Source organism: Portunus trituberculatus, chromosome 33 (assembly GCF_017591435.1).
Source record: "Portunus trituberculatus isolate SZX2019 chromosome 33, ASM1759143v1, whole genome shotgun sequence".
NCBI lineage: Eukaryota > Metazoa > Arthropoda > Malacostraca > Decapoda > Portunidae > Portunus > Portunus trituberculatus.
The window spans coordinates 9,958,512-9,985,195 of NC_059287.1; the positions used below are offsets into that span (position 1 = coordinate 9,958,512).

The following is a 26,684-nucleotide window of genomic DNA, read 5'->3' on the forward strand; positions in this document are numbered from 1 at the left end:
GAGGAAAACCAAGATACTAATTTATAAGCAACTTGTGGTAGACAAACAGAAACTATTCAAGAATAAGAGAGGAGGAGTAGAGTGACAGTCCATTTAGTGGCGAGATTAGGAAAAACAAGCAAAAGAACATACGAACTCACATCACCCTGGTTTTATAAAGGTCATGTACTGAGTGGACTGCAAAGGAGGAAGAAATGAGGGATAGACAGGACTGGAGAGGACTAGTGCGTGGCGCCAACCCTTGACTCAAGGAAAAAGGGGAAAGAAGCATCATGTTTCCTGGAAGGTCCTGGATGAGTCACACAGCATGAATGATGGATTGTTTGTATGAGTCACACACGGATGACATGACGCTCACATCGCCAAACAAGCATCACCAAGAGCATCACCATCACCACTCTTTCCTAATACAACCCGCCGCGAAATCAGTGTTTATTTTGTATGTATTTTTTCTCGTGTTTCTAGTTTTTTTTTTTGTCCACATTTTGTTTTAATTACGTTCTTTATTTACTTTTGTTCTTTCTTCGTGTTTCTACCCTCGTTTTTTTTTTCATGTAGTGGTTTGAATCTAGTTATCACTTCATCTTGACTCAACGAAAGCAGAAAAAATAAATAAAGGCTAAGCAGTGTGTGTGTGTGTGTGTGTGTGTGTGTGTGTGTGTGTGTGTGTGTGTGTGCAGCTTCTCACGTAATCTTTTTCCTCCTTTACACTGCTCTTCTAAAATTAAATCTACGCGCGCGCACACACACACACACACACACACACACACACACACACACACACACACACACACACACACACACACACACACAGCAGAATACTACACAAACACATCCACGTGACAATTCCTCCTGCCAGATAATGCCTTTCTTTTTTCTTTTCTTTTTTTTTTTTCTTTTCTTGAGTTTTTACACCCACCATAAATAACTAACCATCGATCAAAAACAAATCTAAACTAAGCACAGACTAAGAAACTGCAGTTCAAAAAGCTGCTGGTAATATGAGAAATTGTCGAGCAGTGAGAGTGAAGACAGAACAGGTAAGACACACAGCAGTTAAACCCAATGTCTTTAGTTTTCAACACAACTACTTATCTCTCTTTCCGTATTTATTTATCCAGTGCGAGGAAGAAGAGGAGGAGGAGGAGAAGGAGCATAGGGTGGCTGAAGGTTCAAATGAGGGGCGCCTCCAAGTGTTTGTAAACAGAGAGGGTGAGGGAGTGAGGTGTGTCATACCTCGTCTGGCACCCCGCCTCCCTTCACGGTGCCAACACAATGCCACGCCACGCAAGCCAGGCACCCCGCCAGCATGGGCGCGCGGGTACACACACACAAACACACACACACACACACACACACACACACACACACACACACACGGCCCGGTAGCTCAGTGGTTAGAGCCCTGGCTTCACAAGCCAGAGGACTGGGGTTCGATTCCCCGGCCGGGTGGAGATATTTGGGTGTGTCTCCTTTCACGTGTAGCTCCTGTTCACCTAGCAGTGAGTAGGTACGGGATGTAAATCGAGGAGTTGTGACCTTGTTGTCCCGGTGTGTGGTGTGTGCCTGGTCTCAGGCCTATCCGAAGATCGGAAATAATGAGCTCTAAGCTCGTTCCGTAGGGTAACGTCTGGCTGTCTCGTCAGAGACTGCAGCAGATCAAACAGTGAATACACACACACACACACACACACACACACACCGTCTATCCTTTGAATACAGTAAGACATTCGTTCCGTTATTGCAGCTGCTGCTGCTGCTGCTGCTGCTGCTGCTGCTGCTGCTGCTACTACTACTACTACTACTACTACTACTACTACTTCTGCTGCTGCTGCTGCTGCTGCTGCTACTACTGCTTACTGATCGATTACAGCACTATGAGTAAGGAGTATCTAACACGTCATCACTCACTCGTGTGTGTGTGTGTGTGTGTGTGTGTGTGTGTGTGTGCGCGCGTGCATTGCAATGCCCAGAATAATTCAACAATCTTTCCTTACTCGCTTTCATTTTTAGTAGATTTATGATATCTTACAAAACCAACAACGCTAGTAATAATGAAGTTGCTGTTGATGATGATGATGATGATGAATATAACAGTAACAGCAGCAGCCAAAGAAAGAGTATTAGTTGCAGTAATAACAGTACAAGAATACCAGTATGACAACGATGGCAGCTATAATGAGCTATGCGAGATGACGACAACAATGAAGATGATGACAATGACGTCAGTTACAACAATCACTATCATCATCACCACACAACACCACACTACGATCACCCCTTAATCAGTCAGTCAATCAATCTGCCTTGCATCATACACACACACACACACACACACACACACACACAAGGGCCGCCACACGTCGTCGCGGCTGCATGGCTGGCCTCGTCCCGGGGCCATAAGACATCCCTCTCCAGTTACCGGAGTCAACACATCACTCCGCCGAGGTCCCCACCCACACAGACACAGCATGGGGAAGGATCTCGCCATCTCTACCCACTCACTCTTGCAGGAGACGGAGATGAGTGACGGAGAGAAGAGAGGAAAACGAGAGAAGAGGAAATGAAAGGAGGAAGACGAGAGAGGAGCAAAGGAGCGATGATAAGAGAAAAAAATTGAGAGGCGAAGAGGGAGGAAGATGAGTGAGAAGGAAAAGAGAGGTAGAAGAGAGAAGAGGAATGAATAGAGAAAAGAGAACAACGAGAGAAGAGGAGTTAGAAAAGAAGAGAGGAAGACGAGAGGCGAACAGTGGTAAAGAAGATATGAGAGAAAGACGAGAAGGGAGATGAGTGAATGGAGAAGAGAAGAAAGACGATAGATAAGAATGAATGAGGAAGAGAAAAGAGGAAGAACCTAAGAAGGAAGATTGTGTGGGGAAAAGATGGTGCTATGAGAGAGAGAGAGAGAGAGAGAGAGAGAGAGAGAGAGAGAGAGAGAGAGAGAGAGAGAGTGAGAGATAATGTAATCGGTGTGAAAGAAAACAATATTATCGATAAACGCACTGCACTGAGATAAAAAAAATTAGTTAACTTGGTACTGTTTGTTATTCACTCCCGCCACTTGCGTTAATTATATCTTAACCCAAGTTTGTTACGAATAAAAGGAGAGGGAAAGAGATCACAAATGAAATATAAAGTGAAATAAACTGAACAGTGAGAACAAGTGACAAGTAGGTAAACAAATAAATGAACACATAGAATTACAAATGAAAGATAAAGAAAAAGAAACAAATTGAAAGCGAGAATAACATACAAATGCATAAAGAGTTAGATGAATAGATAAAATTAACGTAAAAGGAAACGCTGACAAACAAAACTTAAAACTCGCATTTCTATTCGTCTAATAATTTCCCCCACGTCACTACTACTATCACCTCCACCACCACCACTGGTTTACTACTACTACTACTACTACTACTACTACTGACTTTCCTAACCTCGCTCCTTGAACCCCCCGAAGCACGACACTATCACACTAAAGAAGAAGCGACTCGTTGTCCCAGCAGCCTTGACGGACATACATATGCGGAAGACACAACGAATCCTGCACGAGCGATGAAGGACGCCGTCTGACACCAGTAGAAGGGGCGGAAGGGGTTGGGTTAAGACTACATACACCCACACACCCCTTCACACCCGAAAAACCTCCCCCAAAGATCACCAAATAGTTACCTTCACTAAGATTTCCGTGCTACAATTAGGGTCCTTACTCTGAAACGTTTTGCTCTCTCGCCACTACTATTTTCCAAGGCCACGGAGATGATTAGGTATGTTCTCAAGAGTGTTTTTCCTATTATTAAAGTAGAAATTTTGTTAATCTGCCGCTAGAACTGTAAAAATGTCCTTAAAATCCCTGCAACTTCAACTAAACCCTTTCTAATGTAGTGATGCGACGCAGATATGTTTCAAAATATGGGGTTGGATGTGGCAATTACTTCAGTGCAAGAAAACAGGGTTTAGATTTGAGAGTGAGGCATTGATTACACCATCCGCTCTCTCTCTCTCTCTCTCTCTCTCTCTCTCTCTCTCTCTCTCTCTCTCTCTCTCTTTCCTACTCATAATCCTTCTCAGTTTCTCTCTTACCTTCTTCCTTCTTATTCTATCTCCCTTCTCCTTTACGACCACCAATTTCTCCCTTCCTACAATTCTCCTCTACGCATCCTTTATTGCCCCTCCCCTCCCTTTTAAAGTGGCTGTAAAACCCGTCTATTTCAATCATTCTTTCTTGCCAGTCTTTCTTTACCACACCACGTCCTCTTCTCTTATCCTGATGACCTGCATTTCCTCTCCTCTCTTCCCCTACACTGCCACATGCGTCCTACTTAGTCCTACCATACCCTATCTTTCACACCCTCCTTCCCTGCTCACTTCTCTGACCCACATATCACGAACTTTTTGCCCCATTCAACCCAAGGATCGGTTTCTACTGCCTCGTCGCCCTTCGTTGCCCCTTGCTGGGACTTTTCGCCTTCCACTTCATTATCTTGCGTCTCGTTTCAAATTGTTCTAGTTTGACATTGTAACTTTACTTATCATATCCTAACTAGACGAAATTTATCCTTATCTAGCCTTTCTTAACGTTATAACTTATTATATCCAAACACAATGTAATCTAACTTATCCTAATTTAATCTTCTTCAGCCTAAACTAAGCTAACAGAACGCAACTAACCTAACCTAGCTATGCCTCACCTAATCTAGCTGAACTTTACCAAACCTCGCTAAGCTTTACCTCACTCGAACTTACATAACCTAAACCAACATAACCTAACAGAACTGAACCCAACCTAACCTAATTATATGTAACTCAACGTAGGGAAATTTAGCCTAACCCGATTTAACTAACCTAACCTAACCCAACGTAACCTAATCTAACCTAACTATAAGTAACTTCATGCAGCCAAACTTAGCCTAACAAGGCTGAACTATCCTAAACTAAACTAACCTAACCTAACCTTACATAATAAACACACCCAACGTAACCTAACGTAAACTAATCAAACCCGCTTTTGTATCACCTCACCACTCGCCCTCCCCACCACACCTCTTTCTGGCACCCTGCTTCTCCCCCCCACCCCCTCCATGGTCCCACAACATTCAGTGTTCAGTCAGGAGAGCCGCACACTTCAAAGAACGTGTCGGAGCTTCGATAAATGTCTCACGAAGCAAATACCAGTGTCACATTAGCTCATTGTGTAGCGATGTAAGAGACTCGATAAAATTAGTGGTGGTGGTGGTACTCAACATGTCACTACTACTACTGCAACTATTACTATACAACTACTACAACTACCTTACTACTAATACAAATATTACAAATACTACCGTACTACTACTACTACTACTACTACTACTACTACTATTATCATTAACATAATACTACTACCATACTAACTACTGCTACTACTACTACTACTACTACAACTACTACTGCTGCCATACTACTACTACTACTAATAATAATAATAAAATTATCATTAATATAATACTACTACCATACTACTACTACTACTACTACTACTACTACTACTACTACTAATAATAATAATAATAATAATAATAATAATAATAATAACAATAATAATAATAATACCACCAATAATACTACTACTGCTACTACCTCTACTACTATTACAAATACAATTACTACTACCTTACTACTACTACTATTACCATTACTACCAGTACTACTATCATAGCAAAAATGTCCCCAGGTCGGACACCTCTCCTCTTGAAGACCACAAATGCCTTGACACCTCCCTCAACTTTTTCTACATTAACTTCTGCAACATTCGCGGTCTTAGATCTAATTTTCAATCTGTGGAACACCACCTCTCCTCTACTAAACCTCATCTTCTTTTCCTCACCGAAACACAGCTGTCTGAGGCAACTGACAGTAGTCCCTTCTCTGTTCCCTACTTTCTCTATTCTCATTTTCATTCCAAAGCTGGATGTTGCGTCTATGTACGCAACGACTTAACTTGCTCTCGTGCCCACGCTCTTGAGTCTTCCGAATTTTCCACCATCTGGCTACGACTTAACAGTCACTCTCAAACTAAATTCATCTGTGCTGTTTATCTCTCCCTAACTCTTCTGACTATAGTAATTTCTTCGACTACTTAACTTCTAAAGTGGAGCACATTCTGTCCCTCTACCCTTTCGCTGAGATTTCCATTCTTGGAGATTTCAATGTTCACCACCAGCTTTGGCTTTCCTCTCCTTCACTGACCACCCTGGTGAACTAGCCTTCAACTTTGCTATCCTCCATGACCTAGAGCAACTGGTGCAACACCCTACTCGTATTCCTGACCGTCTTGGAGACACGCCCAACATTCTTGATCTCTTCCTCACCTCTAACCCTTCTGCTTATGCTGTCACCCTTTCATCTCCGTTGGGCTCCTCCGATCACAATCTCATTTCTGTATCTTGTCCTATTTTTCCAATCCCTCCGCAGGATCCCCAAAGCGAAGGTGCCTCTGGCGTTTTGCCTCTGCCAGTTGGGGGACCTGAGGAGGTATTATGCTGATTTTCCTGGAATGATTATTGCTTCCGTGTCAGAGACCCATCTCTTTGTGCTGAACGCATAACAGAGGTGTTAGTATCTGGCATGGAGGCGTACATTCCTCATTCTTTTCTCAACCTAAACCTTCTAAACCTTGGTTTAACTCAGCCTGTTCTCGTGCTATACATGATAGAGAGGTTGCCCACAAAAGGTACTTGAGCCTTCCATCTCCTGAATCTCATGCACTTTATATCTCTGCCCGGAATCATGCCAAGTCTGTTCTTCAACTTGCCAAACACTCTTTCATAAATAGGAAATGTCAAAATCTTTCAAACTCAAACTCTCCTCGTGACTTCTGGCATCTAGCCAAAAACATCTCAAATAACTTCACTTCTTCATCTTTCCTCCTTTATTTCATCCTGATGGCACCACTGCCATCTCTTCTGTCTCTAAAGCTGAACTCTTTTCTCAAACCTTTGCTCACAACTCCACCTTGGACGATTCTGGGCTTGTCCTCCCTCCTCCCTCTGACTATTTCATGTCTACAATCAAAATTCTTCGTAATGATGTTTTCCATGCCCTTGCTGGCCTAAACCCTCGGAAGGCTTATGGACCTGATGGGGTCCCTCCTATTGTTCTCAAAAACTGTGCTTCTGTGCTTGCACCTTGCCTGGCCAAACTCTTCCAACTTTGTCTATCGACTTCTACCTTTCCTTCCTGCTGGAAGTTCGCCTACATTCAGCCTGTTCCTAAAAAGGGTGACCGTTCTAACCCCTCAAACTACCGTCCTATAGCTTTAATCTCTTGCTTGTCTAAAGTTTTTGAATCTATCCTGAATAGGAAGATTCTCAAACATCTGTCACTTCACAATCTTCTGTCTGATCGCCAGTATGGCTTCCGTCAAGGTCGCTCTACTGGTGATCTTCTGGCTTTCCTTACTGAGTCTTGGTCATCCTCTTTTAGAGATTTCGGTGAAACTTTTGCTGTTGCGTTAGACATATCAAAAGCTTTTGATAGAGTCTGGCATAAAGCTTTGATTTCAAAACTGCCCTCCTACGGCTTCTATCCTTCTCTCTGCAACTTTATCTCAAGTTTCCTTTCCGACCGCTCTATTGCTGCTGTGGTAGACGGCTACTGTTCTTCTCCTATTAATAGTGGTGTTCCTCAGGGTTCTGTCCTGTCACCCACTCTCTTTCTATTATTCATTAATGACCTTCTTAACCAAACTTCTTGCCCTATCCACTCCTACGCTGATGATACCACCTACATCTTTCCACGTTCTTTCAGAGACGTCCAACCCTTCAGGAAATCAACAGATCACGCGGGGACGCCACGGAACGCCTGACTTCCGATCTTTCTAAGATTTCCGATTGGGGCAGAGAAAATCTAGTAGTTTTCAATGCCTCAAAACTCAATTCCTCCATCTATCAACTCGACACAACCTTCCAGACAACTATCCCTCTTCTTCAATGACACTCAACTGTCTCCTCTTCCACAATGAATATCCTCGGTCTGTCCTTTGCTCATAATCTTAACTGGAAACTTCACATCTCATCTCTTGCTAAAACAGCTTCTATGAAATTAGGTGTTCTGAGGCGTCTCCGACAGTTTTTCTCGCCCTCCAACTGCTTACTCTGTATAAGGGCCTTATCCGTCCCTGTATGGAGTACTCTTCGCATGTTTGGGGGTTCCAGTCACACAGCTTTGCTTGATAGGGTGGAATCGAAAGCTCTTCGTCTCATCAACTCCCTCCTCTGACTAACTGTCTTCAGTCTCTTTCTCACCGCCGTAATGTTGCATCCCTTTCTATATTTTATCGCTATTTTCATGGTAACTGTTCTACTGATCTTCCTAACTGCATGCCTCCCCTCCTCCTGCGGCCACGCTGCACAAGGCTTTCTTCTTCCTCTCATCCCTATTCTGTGCAACTCCTAATGCAAGAGTTAACCAGTACGCTCAATCATTCATCCCTTTCACTGGTAAACTCTGGAACTCCCTCCCTGCATCTGTATTTCCGAATTCCTACAACTTGTCTTCTTTTACGAGGGAGGTATCGAGGCATTTGGTCCCCTAATTCTGGCTGACGGTTTTGGCACTTTTTGAACTCTTTGGAGAGCCAGCGCTCAAGAGGGCCTTTTTCTAAAGGCCCTATCACACTGGCCTATGATACGCGGAACCAGGAACATCCACTCTAGATAGCTGGAACTTGCCCGGGATTAGCAGAACCAAGTTGGGATGGCTTCATATCCATCCCGGTTCTCCGCATGCTATCCCAATGGAAAAGTAAACATGATATATGTAATAAAAACCTTTCATTTGAACTAAAAACAATGTGACTAAATTTTTCATATTGGAATATTAAATAATATTTCATCAATTTAGAAAGGTAAAGTATATATATATCATGTCGATAGGTTGGGCTCATGGCAACCACCTCTGACTCTAAAGTTGCCATCGCGCACGTCTCAGCTTTTCTCTAATTTCTTTTACTTATTTTTCTTCAACAAGAGGAAGTGCAAATGCAGTTCCTGGACAAAGCACAGGCTGAAGTATAAACGACATGGTTTTGTTCTAGTTTATTTTGATTAGGCTTTGTCTTGGTTAGTGGGCCGTTTGCCTAGCATAACAAGAACACAGGCAGCTTGTGTGTGATAGTGTTCCTGGTTTTGTACCAAGAACCATGGCCCACGTTCCGCGTATCATACGCCAGTGTGATAGCCCCTTAACTTTCTGCCTGCTGCTCTTCCTTCTGTACTACTACTAGTAATAGTAGTAGTAATAATAGTAGTAGTAGTGTGTATATATGTATATATGGTTTTTTTTTGTATGGTGCTGCTGCTGGTACTACTGCTACTACTACTACTACTGCTACTACTGCTACTGCTACTGCTGCTGCTGCTGCTGCTGCTGCTGCTGCTGCTGCTGCTGCTGCTGCTGCTGCTGCTGCTGCTGCTGCTGCTGCTGCTGCTGCTGCTGCTGCTGCTGCTGCTGCTGCTGCTGCTGCTGCTGCTGCTGCTGCTGCTGCTGCTGCTGCTGCTGCTGCTGCTGCTGCTGCTGCTGCTGCTGCTGCTGCTGCTGCTGCTGCTGCTGCTGCTGCTGCTGCTGCTGCTGCTGCTGCTGCTGCTGCTGCTGCTGCTGCTGCTGCTGCTGCTGCTGCTGCTGCTGCAACTGCTGCTGCTGCTCTGCTGCTGCTGCTGCTGCTCTGCTGCTGCTGCTGCTACAACACTGCTGCTGCTGTATCTGCTCACTGGCTGCTGCTGTTACTGTGCACTGCTGCAACTGCTGCACTGTCTGCTACAACAACAACACTGCTGCTCTACAATGCTCAACGCCAACTGCTGGTCAACAACGCTGCAACAAAAACCACAAAACAAAATGTCAACTCTGTTACTGCTTTGCTGCTGTTAACCTGTTCAACACTACCTACTATGCTATACTGCTACTGCACTACTGCTATTGGTACTGGTTGGTACTGGTTACTGCTGCTACTACCACCATACAGAATACCTCCACCCCATGTTTATTGATGCGTGTCACTGCAGAGGTCATTAGCCCTAACTCTCGCTATGGTGGTTTATGAGTTATGGTGGAGGTTATTGTACGCAATATCTATGGGTAAGGTATAGTTATGGTGGGTGTAGGTATTATACGAGTTATGGAAGGATATAATGGGTACCGAAGGTATGTAATAGGTGTGGTAGTGTCGCGCATATGGTAATTTAGGTTAGGTTTTGGGAGGTCCTTCATTACCATGACGCGTTTTTACATGAATTTTCTTACTATCTGGTGATTTTATACAGCTACAGAATCTTATGTGAGGATTAATATTATGAAGACACTGGCCATCAATCTTCTGATTTCCAAAGACCCTTCCGCATGTAAATAAAGTTGTCTAATCATACCCAAAACTCATGGCAAAACTAGGTCTCAATACTGAAGAGGTTAAGGAGAGGATATAGATCGTTATGGTGGTGTTATAGCGATCATTGGAGCTTTGAACATTGTTATATGGGTGGGGAAGTAATGTGAAATTTTGACAAAAATATGAAAAAAAAACAATAGCAGAAGTAACGTAGTACTAGTACTACTATTCTAACTACTACTACCACTACTGCTACTTAACCTGCACCACCTACTAAATCCATCCTGGTACCTATTTCTACACTCCTTATTCCATCCTTCTCTCTGCAATTAATCCATTCTCTCCCCCCACCACCCCACATTACCCCCCACCCCCCTCTCTCTTTCCACTGCCCCCGCCACCCCTCCCCGCCCCAACCCACCCCCCTACTCCTACCCACCCCCTCTGCTCTCCCGCCTCTCCCTCCACACACTCCCAGCCCTCTCACCCTGCCCTCCCCTCCAATAACAATTAATCCCCCAATGTTCCTCTCTCACCCCCTCTGCCACCCCAATTCATCCCTGCCATCTTATTTAAATACTTCACCTTCCCCCCCAAAAATTTCCCAAACCCAAATCAAACCCACCCCCTAAAAACCCCCCACCCCCCAACCCCTAGGGGTTTTCACACTGAAAGAATATGGTGGTTTATGGTTTGGGAGGTTTTACAAATCCATGGGAAGGATGATTTTAAAAAAAAAAAATGGGAGAAACGGGGTTCCTTTAATAATTTACCCAACCATCCTTTATAACTTATACAAACAAACCATAAAAATTAAAGACCCCATAACCAAAACCCCCCGAAAAAAACAATCATACCCAAATCCAAACTAGGTAACACGAAAGTAGATAATAACATGGTGCGAATCATTGAGTTAGACACATTGTTAATGGTAAGTCTGAATTACAAAATATGAAAAAAACAATAGGAAGTATCGTAGTATTAGTACATTATTACAATGAACCATACCATACTTATTACACTGACACCACTATCTAACCATTACACTACCACGACCACTTATTATACCATCACTGCAGACCAATTTACCATCTGACCAGACCATATAATTACCATACCTTACACACTCTACTCACTACGCATTCTAGCTGACACATAGACTATATTAGACACTGCTCAATTTCTATTCCAAACACCCCATGATCAATTCTACCATCCAACATCATGGCACAACACTACCAACAACCATCACCAGACACACTAATCAATACATCTCACCTACATATTCACCACCATCAATAATAATCAAAATCAATTAACACCACACCACCACCACCACCACCACCATCACCACCACCAACCACCACCCCAATTCCCCATCAAACATGACACCACAATTACCACCACTGACACAATACCACCACCACCACCACCACTGATCACCTCATCCAACCACAATACCAGCACCACCAGCACCACTCAATCAAAATTGCTCAAGTCAACCACTGCCACCACCACCTCAACCAACCACAATCAACTACCACTACTATTACTACCATTATCACTACTACTTTAACTACCACTAATACTGCTACCACTGCTTTTACTAGTACTTCTATTACTACTACTACTACTACTACTACTACTACTACTACTACTACTCTACCACTTAGAGTTATGGTGATGTTACGAAGACACTGGTGTGGTTAGAGAAGATAAGAAGTGTTTTTGTTTTGGAATTATGGTGGTTTATGAGTTATGGTGGAGGTTATTGTACGCAATATCTATGGGTAAGGTATAGTTATGGTGGGTGTAGGTAGGTTATACGAGGTTATGGAAGGGATATAATGGGTACCGAAGGTATGTAATAGGTGTGGTAGTGTCATGGCATGTATGGTAATTTAGGTTAGGTTTTGGGAGGTCCCTTCATTACCATGACGCGTTTTTACATGAATTTTTCTTACTATCTGGTGATTTTATACAGCTACAGAATCTTATGTGAGGATTAATATTATGAAGACACTGGCCATCAATCTTCTGATCTCCAAAGACCCTTCCGCATGTAAATAAAGTTGTCTAATCATACCCAAAACTCATGGCAAAACTAGGTCTCAATACTGAAGAGGTTAAGGAGAGGATATAGATCGTTATGGTGGTGTTATAGCGATCATTGGAGCTTTGAACATTGTTATATGGGTGGGGAAGTAATGTGAAATTTTGACAAAAATATGAAAAAAAAACAATAGCAGAAGTAACGTAGTGATGAAAGACGCGGTGAAAACTTAAAATAGAAAAAGATAAAGAAGGAAAATGGAACGCAAAGATGAAGATAAATAAGTGTGAATGATAGTGGTTGTAGTGATGGCTGCAGTGGTGGTGGTGGTGGTGATGATGAGGAAAACAGTGAGTTCGAGAGAAAACAATCCACTTAGAAACTGCTCAACCAGCAACCTTCTTAACTCATTTTCTTATTTTCTTTCGCTCTCCTCACTACTACTACTACTACTACTACTACTACTACTATTACTACTACTACTTTCGTAAACAGAAAATTGATGTTAAGCCAGTGATCCACCCGTCTCTCTCTCTCTCTCTCTCTCTCTCTCTCTCTCTCTCTCTCTCTCTCTCTCTCTCTCTCTCTCTCTCTCTCTCTCTCTCTCTCTCTCTCTCTCTCTCTCTCTCTCTCTCAGAATACAGTTGCCAAGATGTCATGTTAAATTTTTTTTTTTATTTTATTCTATATTTCTACGAGGATGTGGAATAAAAAAATGGATGTAGGTATTTGATGACCTCATCTTTAACCACGAATTAAGTGTGTTTTTCCTGCCAGAAAACACACACACACACACACACACACACACACACACACACACACACACACACACACACATTGTTACTTCATAATTTTTGCACAAGGACGCTAGTTTTCTTTTTCTTTTTCATTTCTATAAACATTTACATTTCTCTTTCTCTTCTATCTCTTTTCTCTTTCTGATTCTCTTTTACTCTCCTCTTTTTTTCTCTTCTTCCTCGTCTCAGTCATACCTTACTGCCAAGCCACACACCTCTTCCCCAAATACACACATCGCGTAGCGTAGTGGTTAACACGCTCGGCTCACAACCGAAAGGTCTGGTTTCGAGTCCCGGGTGCGGCGAGGCAAATAGGCGAGCCTCTTAATGTGTAGCACCTGTTCACCTACGTAGCAGTAAATAGGTACGGGATGTGACTCGAGGGGTTGTGGCCTCGCGCTCCCGGTGTGTGTTGTGTGTGATGTGGTCTCAGTCCTACCCGAAGATCCGTCAGTATGAGCTCTTTCCGTAGGTGAAAGACTGGCTGGGGTGACTAGCAGACGACCGTGCTGAATAACACACACACACACACACACACACACACACACACACACATATAGTGAAATATCTATATTACTACGAAGGTCTGTCTGTCTATCTCCTTGTCTGTATGTCTCAGGTTTTCACAGTAACAACGTCAATTTTAGAACAGCTAACAATATTTAACGTTGAATGGTCGATAACTGTACTGAAACGTGACTAGATTTCATGAAGTCCGACTCTCTGAAAAGTTAAGAGGTCATAAATTAAGCTTTCAAGAGGCAGAGTCGTTGGGGTGACTGCAATCTCTCGGTATGTAGTCTTCTTGTTCCAAATTGAAGTGTTGAAGTGTTTTTGTGTTGATTAGAGCAGCTTTTGGTTTTGTTGTTATACATTTCATGCAATTATGGTACATCATAAATTTTCTGAGATACTGTGTTTGTGGTCTTCCTTATTGCGAATCTCTCTCTCTCTCTCTCTCTCTCTCTCTCTCTCTCTCTCTCTCTCTCTCTCTCTCTCTCTCTCTCTCTCTCTCTCTCTCTCTCTTTCTCTCAATATGCCTTTGCTTTTTATTCCTTTTATCTTACTCTCTATTTCATGTTTACTTAATTACTTTTACGCTGTTTTAGACCCTCAACCAATCCTCTCTTCCTCCCTCACTTCTCCCCTCTTCTCCCTCTCCCTCTCTCCTATGAATGCACGCACGTATACACACAAGCAGGCACATTCATTCTGCACTCTCATTTCAACATTTATTCACGTCACTGGCTCTGAACTATAGCTCTTGGGGGGTGGGGGAAGAGGAGAAGGAGGAGGAGGAAGAGGAGGAGGAGGAGGAGGAGGAGGAGGAGGAGGAGTGGCGGTACGTTTCTTCAGAGTGTGTGTTGGAGAGGAGGGTCTGTGGGGAATGCACTGTAAGAGGTGGATCGTCCCAGCTTATAACGAAGGGATGTGTGCAATAAGAGGACGCAAGCGGGTATAATGTCTCTTAGTCTGGTCTAGTCTGCTCCGGTCTGGTCTGGTCGCATTTCCTTCTGTGCACACACACACACACACACACACACACACACACACACACACACACACACACACACACGGGATTTTGTTCTCAATCTATTACAGTTTTCTTGGTTATTTTCGTTATTTTTTCTAGTTTCGTGGTTCTGAGAGAGAGAGAGAGAGAGAGAGAGAGAGAGAGAGAGAGAGGGAGGGAATGACGATTTTAGCTAGAGGAAAGAAGCAGGAAGAGACGAGAATAAGAGTAGGAAAAATATGAAAAGGGGAACGCGGAGAGGAAAGCCAAGAGGAGGAAGGAGGAAGAGGAAGAGGAAGAAGGAAGAAGAGGAAGAAGGAGGACGAAAAAGAAGCAAGAGTAGGAGGAGGAAAACAGTGATAACTGAATACGTGGAAGAGACACGGTGGATAGAGAATTTCTTCGTGTGCTAAACCAAAACTACCGTACAAATATCCACTGCCTTCCAACCACCCCTCCACTCCTCCACCCTCCACCCTCCACCCCTCCACCCTTCCACCTGCAGCATACGCCACCACCTCTCACTCTCTCATCACTCGTCAGCCACTCTCCCTTCCTCACTCTTCCTTCAAAAACTTTCCCGCTTTTAAAGTTTCAACGATTTGAGATTTTTTTTTCTTCAGTTTCTTTCGCTTTTTTTTTTTTTCACGAAATTCTATGTTTAGTTCGATGGTTCATTTTTTTTCGTTGTTTTATTTTTTCTTTTTTTATAGTTTGTCAATTTCACGTTTCTCTCAACTTATTTTTTTTTCTTTTCAATAATCTTTTCTTTGGTTAATTCTTTTTAGGTGACTGTTATTTTTGCTAGTTTCAATCTCTCTCTCTCTCTCTCTCTCTCTCTCTCTCTCTCTCTCTCTCTCTCTCTCTCTCTCTCTCACACACACATAAAATTGTTTCTCTTCTACTAGTGACTGGCGTTTCTCTGTCTTCTGTGCACTTCGGCTGTAGTTGTATGCTCCCGTTTCTCTATACTTATGTTGTATCTATCCGAGTCATTCTTTCTTATCTTGCCTGCCGTTGGGAAGGATGCTCAGGGGATAAGGCGATGGGCAGGATAGCGAGGCGGGTTCTTGGCAGGGACCAGGCAGAGAGGATAGGGACATGACATGATAAACGATAAACAAATAACGTGTTCATTTGAAACATAAATTCATAAGAACACAACGAAAAATGAAGAACAGAGGCAAGAAAATAAGGGAAAATTGATAAAATGGTTAGAAAAAAATGTTTAACTGCATAGTAAACTTTTTTATAACCCTCCAGCTTGTCATTAAGGTAAAGAATGTTTGGTTTAAGAGCGGCACTCGGTGAAAATAGCGTCAAAAATAAAAAGAATTAAGAAGAAAAATGCTAAAATAGCTTCAAAACGAAAAAAAAAATTCGAAAAAAATTGGAGAAAGTGGAGAAAATAATGTCAATAATGATTCATGAATAATAAATGGAATATGAACTATTGCTACTTTCCTTCTTGCTATTATTGTACACGTGACTTTACAAGATGAAAATAGCGCCAACTGCTCCCCTTTCTTATAACTCATTATGTTGTGACGGGCTGACGGCTTCCTGCTGAGCTAACGTGACATAAGTAAATAAACTAAATAAACTACAGTTATCACCAAGACTTTTACTATTACTACTAAACTTATGAGGCGACGGCTGCTCAGATCCACCCCTCAGACATGGCTATTCTGAAACGCTTCACTCTCTCACCACAAGTATTTTCAAAGACCACAGTAATTATTAGCCAGGTTCTCAAGAGCGTTATTCCTGCTGATAATGTAAAAATATTGCTTATCTATCACTAGAATCATAAGAAAAACACCCTTAAAAAACCCGTGTCACTTCATCTAGTTTCCTTTTTGGAAGTTGTGGAGGTGCAGCTAGAAGTGTTTCAGATGATCTCAAGGGTGGCTGTACCCCATGCTCTCAATACGTCCCCAGTCTCAGTACTTCGTAAGGAACTGCGACGCCGAGGTGAGGGGAGCGGGTACTACTTTAGTTACATAAAGTGGAGATGGCGAAGAGAAACGTGAGGCAACACTACAGGCTATTAAAAAGTCATCAGGAACAAAACTTTTTAAAAACACTCTGCTCGGGAACTCGATCTCACAACACCAAACTTTTCGATACGGGCGCCTTGCAAAACTTGAACTTGAGGAGGGGTGCGTGACGTGGCGGGTTAGTTGTGGCTTTATAAATCACGAAGCTGCCATGACGTGTAACTGAGGAACCTTCTAGCAATCCTGTAGGAGGCGGAGAGAGAGAGAGAGAGAGAGAGAGAGAGAGAGAGAGAGAGAGGAAGAGAGAGAGAGAGAGAGAGAGAGAGAGAGAGAGAGAGAGAGAGAGAGAGAGAGAGAGAGAGAGAGAGAGAGAGATCTGGGTGTTTGCCAGGGACAGTGGCTCAGGGGACGAGGGGTGGCGGGGGAGTCTTGCACTGTGCTGTCACCGATGAGGGGCTGCCAGTAAGCTGCTGTCGCCCCGCTCATTACTACACGTGCCTCTAAGGGCCTCCTCGGCGCCTCCTTCGTGAGAGGAAGATAAGCCCGCGTGTGGTCGGTTGCTCGAGTCGCCGCCAGGGAGTTGCTGTTGTGTTACTGCCGCGAGAGTCTTTGCCGTCAAGATGGAGATGGCCTCTGCTGATTATGAGGTGTTTGGTAAGGTGCAAGGTGAGTCTGTTGTCTCCGCCATGCACGCCACACACCCACGCACACTCACGTACCTGCACGCACAAGTTAAGCAAGACCGCCGCACACGCTCCAGTATTCCGCTGCGACACACCTAGGTACAAACATTCATGACTTACACACACACACTCTCTCTCTTTCTCTCTCTCTCTCTCTCTCTCTCTCTCTCTCTCTCTCTCTACTATCGCAGTTTAAAAGCTACCTATTTAAGATCTAAAGGTTTATTACGGCTTTATATAAACTCCTCCTCCTCCTCTTCCTCTTCTTCTTCTTCTTCTTCTTCGTCGTCCTCCTCCTCCTCCTCCTCCTCCTCCTCCTCCTCCTCCTCCTCCTCCTCCTCTTCCTCCTCCTCCTCCTCCTCCTCCTGTGGCCACTCATTCCATCAATCAATCAACCACTTTCTTCTTTTCCTCTTCCTTCCCCTTTTCCTCCTCCTCCTCTTACTCATTCTCTATCTCCTCATCCTCCTCTTCTTGGTCGTCGTCTTCCTCTTCCTCCTCCTCCTCTTCCTCCTCCTCTTGGTCGTCGTCTTCCTCCTCCTCCTCCTCCTCCTCTTGGTCGTCGTCTTCCTCCTCCTCCTCCTCCTCCTCCTCCTCCTCCTCCTCCTCCTCTTGATCGTCGTCTTCCTCCTCCTCTTCTTCTTCTTCCTCCTCCTCCTCCTCTTGGTCGTCTTCTTCCTCCTCCTCCTCCTCTTCCTCTTCCTCTTCCTCTTCTTCTTCTTTTTTCATTTTTCTTTTTTCTTTTCCTTTTCCTTTTCTTTTTCTTTTTCTTTCTTTTTTCTTTTTCTTTTTCTTCTTCTTTTTCTTCTTCTTCTTCTTCTTCTCCTCCTCTTCCTTTTAGTTAAGGTTAAGTAAGGTATGTCATGTTATGTTAGGTTAGGTTAGGTTAGGTTCGGTAAGATCATGTCATTTCATGTTATGTAAGGTTAGGTGAGGTTATATTACTTTAAATTAGTTAAGGTCAAGAAAGGTAAGTAAGGTTAGGTTTGGTAAAGTCTGGTAAAGTTAGAGTCAGATTAGGTAAGGTTAGGTAAGGTTTTTTTTATGTAATAGAGGAGAAGCTGGCCAAGGGCAACAACAAATATAAAGAAAAAGGCCCACTGGATTGCTAGTTTCCTTAAAGATAATAAGAGTTATCCAAAAGTCAAGGAGAAATGTCTTAAAACCTCCCTCTTAAAAGAAGTAATTTCGTAAGAAGATGGAAATACAGAAGCAGGTAAGGAGTTCCAGAGTTTACCTGAGAAAGGTATGAATGATTGAGAGTATTGGTTAACTCTTGCGTTAGGAAGTTGGACAGAATAGAGGTGAGAGGAAAAAGAAAGCCTTGTGCAGCGAGGCCGCAGGAGGAGGGGAGGAATGCAGTTAGCAAGATCAGTAGAATAGTTAGCATGAAAATAGCGATAAAAGATAGCAAGAGATGCAACATTTCGACGGTGACAAAGAGGCTGAAGACAGTCAGGCAGAGGAGAGGAGTCGAGACGAAAAGGTTTGGATTCCCCTCTATATAACAAAACTGGATGTGTGAGTGGAACCCCCCAACAATACTTCATATAGGGACGGATAAGGCCCTTGTATAGAATTAGTAGTTGGAGAGGTGAACAAAACTAGTGGAGACGCCTCAGAACGCCTAACTTCATAGAAGCTGTTTTAGCAAGAGATGAGATGTGAAGTTTCCAGTTAAGAATATGAGTAAAGGACACACCGACGATATTTAGTGAGGGAAGAGGGAGACAGCTGAGTGTCAGAAGAAGAGGGGATAGTTGTTTGGAAGGTTGTATCGAGTTGATAGATGGAGAAATTGTGTTTTTGAGGAGGAATTGTGTTTTTGTGGCACTGAACACTACTAAGTTTTCTCTTGTAACTTTAGGGAGGTTAGGCAGGGTTAGGTTACGTAAGGCCAGGTGAGGTTAGATTAAATAAGGTTTTGTTATGTTAGGTATGGTTAGGTTAGGTTAGGCAAGGTTAGGTTAGGTTTGTTAGCTTTGGTTAGGTTAGGTTAGGCAAGGTTAGGTTAGGTTATGTTAGGTATGGTTAGGTTAGGTTAGGCAAGGTTGGGATAAACAGAACACTCCGTCACCCGTCACAACACAGACACCACCACGGCCTCTGTCAACCCTGTCAGTCTTGGCCGCGCTGCCAAGCCTCTTAATTTCGGGTGCTGTCAAATATTGCGGCAGAGGCGGGGTGGGAGTGGCAGGAGCATCAGGCCACGTATATACAAGGTTGGCGCAGGGAGATGAACACAGCCACGCCACCAAAATAGTTAGATACACCATAATATACTCTCACTATTAAAAAAAAAAAAAAAAAAAACGACAGTATTAATCGTACATTCTCTTTCAAGGAGTGACAATTACATGGCGTTTTCTTACTTTATTCTTTTCCGTATTTGTTTTCGCCTTTGATTCTTCACTTTTTTCTCAGTTTGTTTTATAGTATCTAGGTCTTCCTTACTGTTTTCTTTTTTTTATTTGTTCTCGTATTTGGGTTTTCCTCGCTTATTTCCTCAACTTGTTCTCGTATTTGGGTTTTCCTCTCTTTTGTTTCCTCAATTTGCTCTTCTTCACTTTTCCTCTAAACTTTTTTTTTTTTTTTGCCTTTTGATCTTCCTCACGTTTTCTTCTTTTTCTGAATCTTTGTCTTTGGATCTTACTTTACTTTGTGATTTTTTTCTCACGAATAAAAAACAATAAAAACTAGGTAACAATAACAAAGCGAGGTGGTAACATCAGACCACCACAGCAGGCCACCACAGCACACCACCGCAGCCGCATCACAGCAGCCGGCGCTATTACTAGGCAGCAACAAGGCAACCGGTGCAGTAATGGGAAATTGTAAACTGAGCGAGGCAGGGACAGCATAACGAGACGGTAGTGTAATGGACAGCAATAGAGTCCTTGTGTTTGATCAGATGTAGCACGCTGCAACACAGTAATACAATAGAATACAAGAAAATACAACAGGACCATACAGCAGAATACAGTACAAACTTGCAATCATTTCTCTGCCACATAAGACTCATAGTTAAAGTTGTAATAATCATACGTACCGTTTTATTCCTACAGAAGAAAAAAAAAAGTTTCTACATCACTAAAATAACGATAATACTCTTGAAAACCACAACAGTTTCCATCACAACCTGAAACATGTCGGGATAAGACGGCAAGATGTTTGAGAGAATATGATCAAGAAACATGTGCATCTGTAATTACATCCCCGGAACTGTTAGAAAAACTGTTCCAGAGGCTGACACTGTAACTAAGCCAACATCTACAAAGCCAATAAGAAAATTGCATTCAAGTTCGGGATGAAAACAGAACTTCACCTTTTCATTTCTCGCATCTTTCTCTACAAATCTAGCAAGAAAACTTAATTCACGTCATAAATACGAAACGAAAACTTCATCTCCATTCACTTCTGTCATCGGCATTGTAAAATTGATATTCTTTCTCTACCAAACAAGAAAGCCCGTGTTCAACTTACAAATACCAGAGAAACACCACTTCATCCATTCACTTCTCTCATCGGTAGTGAAAAAAGACTATTTTTTTTACTTACTCTGCATTCTCTACCAACTCCACAACAAAACAACATTCAACTTACACATACCAGACGAAAGCTTTACTAGATTCACCCATTCACTTCTCGCATCGGTGGTGAAAAAAATGATAATCTTTTCTACTAATTCTGCATTCTCTACTCAACAAGAAAACTCTGTACTTCCTCTTTTCACCCAAACTATATCTTCCTTAGCTAGCTTAACTCTTCTTTCACCAATCTGTCTTTCCCCCCTAAAAAACAAGAAAACCACATTAAATTTGCAAATACCAGACGAAAACTTTACTTTACTTCTCGCATTGGTAGTGGTTTAAATTATTTTTTTACTAACTCCCCATTCTCTACCAACTCAACAAGGAAACCACATCCAGTTTTCAAATACCAAACGAAAACTTTACTTTATCCATTCAACTTCTCGCATCGGTAGTGAAAGAAATGTTCTTTTCTACAAACTCTGCATTCTCTACCAAATCAACTTACAAATACCAGACGAAAATTTCATCCATTCACTTTTCACATAGATAGTGTAAACATTTTATCTCAGCACCAGTGAAGCCACGTTACCTAACAGTGAAGCACGCGTCAGCAAGCAGCAGGAACAACAAAAAGAGGTGAACAAAAAAAGAGGAGACAGAGGGGAGGAGATAAAGGGGAGGAGAGACAGAAGGGGAGATAAAGGGGAGGAAAAACAGCGGAAAGAGAGGAGGAAAAGAGTGTGGGATAGTGATGCGTGTGTATGTGTGTGTGTATGTGTGTGTGTGTGTGTGTGTGTGTGTGTGTGTGTGTGTGTGTGTGTGTGTGTGTGTGTGTGTGTGTGTGTGTGTGTGTGTGTGTGTGTGTGTGTGTGTGTGTGTGTTATAATTAGCTTTCTCTCCTGGTGACTGGAGGAGGAGGAGGAGGAGGAGGAGGAGGTGGTGAAAGAGGAGGAGGAGAAGGAGACGGCCCTGTATCTTCATCATGGCGGGTCTTCAAAGGACTTAAGTGTGTGTGTGTGTGTGTGTGTGTGTCAGCCAGCGATTACTCCCCACTTCTCTAAACGTCTATACATTACCACTTATCTACCGAATTCATTCATTCATTGTTCTATTCACTTAACATTTCCTCAGTTTACATTTACTATTACTGTCTGTCATTTCAAGGTGTTTGGCAAATGTTAATCTTCGTGACTGTATCGTGTTATAATTTACCTGTTTATATGTATCAATTACTGCTTATACTCTTGTCTGTCTCTTTATCACTTATCTTGTCTGTATGTATTTGTCTTTACTAACACTCCTGCCTGCTTGTATCTTTATCAATTATATTCCTGTTTGTATTCTTATCATTTTTCTGTCTACACATTTATAATTTAAATTCCTGCCTCTTGGTATTTATCATTATTTTCTTCCTTCCTGTTATCTATCTATTCTTTCATGCGCATATTCCTGTCTCTTTTCTGTCTATTTGTACTTGTATGCAAGTAACCTTCAAAAGAGTTAAGTAAGTAGAGTTTATTCTTCACGGTTGAACCATCTCATAACCTTCATTTCTTTTTCTGTGTAAGGGAGTCTGGCCAAGGGAGAAAAAGTAAGAAGAATATAAGAGCCTCTCTCCTTTCCCCAGAAATACAAGTTGGAGTCCGTTTTTTATCTAGTCACATAGGTTTCTTGATACTCCTCTCTCAAAATAGCTCGAGTCACACGGCGGTGGGGAAAATAGAAAACAGAGTTCCGGAATTTACCAGTGCAAGAGATGAAAGAGTGGAGATGTGCGGGTTGATTCTTGCATTAGTACGGTCGCCAGTAGTGATTTGCCTGTTAAAGTGATGATGGCGTGGAAAAGTATTGGTAAAATCTTGCATTGTAGTGGACAGGAGAGTTGCAGCAGTTTCAAAGATGGAGAAGTGAAGGTACTGTTTTAATGTTAGGGCTTTGGTCAATAGCAACGGAAAATACTCTGAAAAGATAAATGTTGAGATGAAGTAGACGAAACATGAGTCAAGAGTGAGTAGAAAGGTCTGTGTTGCTCATTATGTCGTAAAAACTCATGCATAATGCTGCTCCGCCAGTCTTGTCCTTGTCAGAGGCTGCCTTGACTCGCTCTTCATATATAGTCCCCCGTGCCTCTAATTCCTTCACGGAGTCAAATCAGGAACGACAAACGAGTGTGCCGAGTGTAGAATAACCGCCTCGTCATTGCCTTGGCTGGCCGCGTGTACACTTGCCCAGAGCTGCGGCGTCTGAAACTCCGTGATTCATACTTAAGTCACATAGAAATCAATAAATGAACTAATGAACGATTTCCTATTAGTAGATTAGGTTAGGTTAGTTAAAACTAAGAAAGTGATTGGTGAAAATAGTTGTACGATAATAATTTTTTTTTTTTACATTAGAACATTCGAAGAGAAAATCCTTATTAGTTTCAAGACATTTACTCTTTTGGACACTTCATTATATTTACCACCACCACTACTAATACTTCACTACAACCCCCACAACAACCACCACCACCTGTACCACTGATTTTGAGAACTTGACATTTACCAAGGACGTGACTCACGATAACAATAATAAAAACTGTAAATCACTAAGGTGTCAGGTGTGTGCCAGGTGAGGTGTGGAGGGACGCAGGGTAGGGGAGGGGTAGAGGAAGGGGATAAAGTCCATTCCCCTACTGCTCTACCTCCTCCCTTTCCCCCCTTCCACATAGCCACACACGGGTCGGCTATCACGTGAGCAGAGCCTCCTGCTCATCACTCAAAGGATGAAGGTACGGCAAGCACGGAAGACACGGAAAGCACGCAGGTGATTAAATGACTGACCAATGATGTGATGTGATGTGATGTGATGTAAGTCTGGCTCACCACCTCACCAGTCACCACCCGGCAATGCAAAAACCGACCCTGAAGCTTGGAATAGAAGGTGGTGGTGTGTTGTGTCGCGATGGTACTAATGACAATGACAAGGAAAACAACAAGACAAACGTATGGAATTAATGTTGTTGTTTAGGTATCCAAAACAACAATATTAACAAATCAACTAACAACAATAACAAAGAACAAGAATAATCACAAAAGTATGATAAGATTGTCGTTATTTAGGATATAAAAAACAACAACAATGGCAATTAAACGACTTACGCAGAAAGGGAATAACAATAACAGCGATAATAACAAGGATAACAACATAAGTAACAATAACAGCGAAAACGAACAAGAATAACCACATAAGTAACAAGAACGAATAACAAAATTGATAACCATAAAAATATAATACAACAGCAATACAACAGCAGCAGCAACAACAATAAAAATAGTAAACCAAAAAGTAACAATTTAACAACAACAATTAAGAACCACAAAAATACCAATAGCAATACAACATCAAGCACCACCAACATCACAATGACAAGCACCACCACCAGCACATCATCATCAGTAAGCACCACCACCACCACCACCACCATAACAACAGACATTCACACTCAAACCTGGCAACACTGTCACCGGGCGATGCTCACACACAGTGGCCCAACTGATCCCCGTCTATTTTGAACCGTATTCTGAAACTTCTCTGCGCAGCAACCTTACTACATAAAAAAACCCTCTACTTGAAGACACACGAGTTTTATGGGATGTTTTTATGGTTCTAGTGACAGATTAACAAGATTTTAATATCACTAACACGAGAAACAGTATGAAGAACCTGACTGATCCTCCTTGTAGCCTTGGAAAATGGTCGTGGTGAGAGAGCGAAGCGTTTCTGAACACAAATCTTTAAAATGTGAGGGAAAGTAACGCTCCTGCCAAATTCCTAAGCAGCATTCCTATCCCGAATTCTTAAGGCAGAGGTGCTATGTTCACGAGTACTAGGGAGCCAAAATTAATAAGAGAATGCTTGACAAGGAATAAAATTTCTAATGATAAGTAGATTCCAGAGGAGAAGACTGATTCGAGATGATTGGAGCTGTTTCGGTGCTTCGTTGTTTCTTCTGTGGTTCGGAGTTGCATGGGAGAGTCTGCGGAATGAAATACGAGTTGTGTTGTGTACCGGCGATGTTTATTATTATTCAGTGTGACAGCGATGCAATGGTACCTTAAAGAATAGAAAATGTTAACTTAGTATTCAGTTTCACGTTTTATCTTTACTTTCTTTACTAATTTCATAAAATTACTTGATTGCTATTTCATAACTACTGCTTCACTTTTGTAATCGTTTTTCATAGTTACTTCCTCTCTACCATAATTACTTACTCTCCTAATCACTTCCTTTCCATCATAATTACTTCCTTTCCATCATAATTACTTCCTTTCCATCATAATTACTTCCTTTCCATCATAATTACTTCCTTTCCATCATAATTACTTACTTTCATAATTACTTACTATCATAATTACTTACTATCATAATTACTTCCTTTCTTTCATAATTTCCTAACTTCTATAATTATTCACTTACATTTACAATTACTTTCTCACATTTACAGTTACCTCTATTATTTCTTGAATTCTATTCCTTCATCCATTCCTTCATCCATTTCTGCTTCCTGACTACCTATACCTGTTAACCTTCACCACATTTCACAAACCAAGCCTTTAACTCTTTCGACCATCACGCATTTGAAGGGAGGGAGTGACCGGTAAAGGAAAGGCGAAGGGATGGGGATGAGGGGAAGAGACAGAGCACAGAGGGAGGAAGGGGTCGACATGCCCACGTGATTTTGATGGATGACATTGACATGGACAGCGCGACGCGGCACCTGACTCACGACCCACACTTCTACTAATTCACTGCGACAGCCTGACGTTGGCAAGACTGACGGCCGCAAGGGAGGCTCATAATGGCACTTGAAAGGCCACACTAAATATATATCAGTGAAGCGGACGGGGTTGTGAGTTTGGCGACGCGCGAAGACAGCATACCTTAACCTTACTCTGAGAACCCACTGCAATGCGTCTTAACACCTGAAGGTTGCCCATTGCCCCGCCTCGCTTGCCCCGCCCCGCCTTGCTACACACCGCCGATTTCGTTTTAGTTACTAATTTGAGGGTTGCTTCGTCTTGTCCTGCTACACCTCGGCTACTATCTTTATTGATTTATGTATTTATTTATTTACTTATTCATCTATTTATGTCTTTTATCTCATGTGCCTCGGCTACTATCTTTATTGATTTATGTATTTATTTATTTACTTATTCATCTATTTATGTTTTTTATCTCGTGTCTTTCAATCTCATGTGCCCTTTAAGTCTTTAATCCCTTCAGTACCATGCCGCGTTTTCATATTAATTTTGCTTACTGTTTGGCGATTTTGTACAGCTTCAGAAACTTATGTGGGGATTAAAATAGTGAAGATTGTAGCCATTAATCTTTTGATCTCAATAGAGCCTCCCTAATATAAATAAAATCGTCCAATCACATCTAAAACTCATAGTAAAAGTAGTATTGAAGGGGTTAAGGACTGTTCACGTGGCCCTAACCCACATTGCAGCGGAATGTGGTCAGAAAACGGTGTCCGAGGATTCATCAATCAATAATAATAACAAACATGTCCACGAGTCTATCTGCGTGTCATGACGATAAAGTCTGCTCAGTATAGCTATCAGGATGCAAAATCTAATGAACCTGCCCATGAATTCACCAGTACTGTACGTAATAACAATAATGATAATCAGTGACAATAACAATAAACAGTCTAGGTCCAGCTATAAATTTTCAACAAAAGTGTATTTAACCAAC

At 42.3% G+C, this 26,684-nt stretch overlaps 1 protein-coding gene across 1 annotated transcript in view; it reads left to right on the top strand.

Annotated features, from left to right (window-relative positions):
• Nucleotides 1-17,167: 17,167 nt before the first annotated feature.
• LOC123512324 (acylphosphatase-2-like) overlaps nucleotides 17,168-26,684 on the top strand; it is a 20,485-nt gene continuing 10,968 nt past the window's right edge. Inside the window, exon 1 of the mRNA XM_045268660.1 lies at nucleotides 17,168-17,392. Within this exon, the coding sequence (XP_045124595.1) occupies nucleotides 17,347-17,392 (46 nt within the window). The 5' untranslated portion in view covers nucleotides 17,168-17,346. The remainder of the gene's footprint in view (nucleotides 17,393-26,684) is intronic.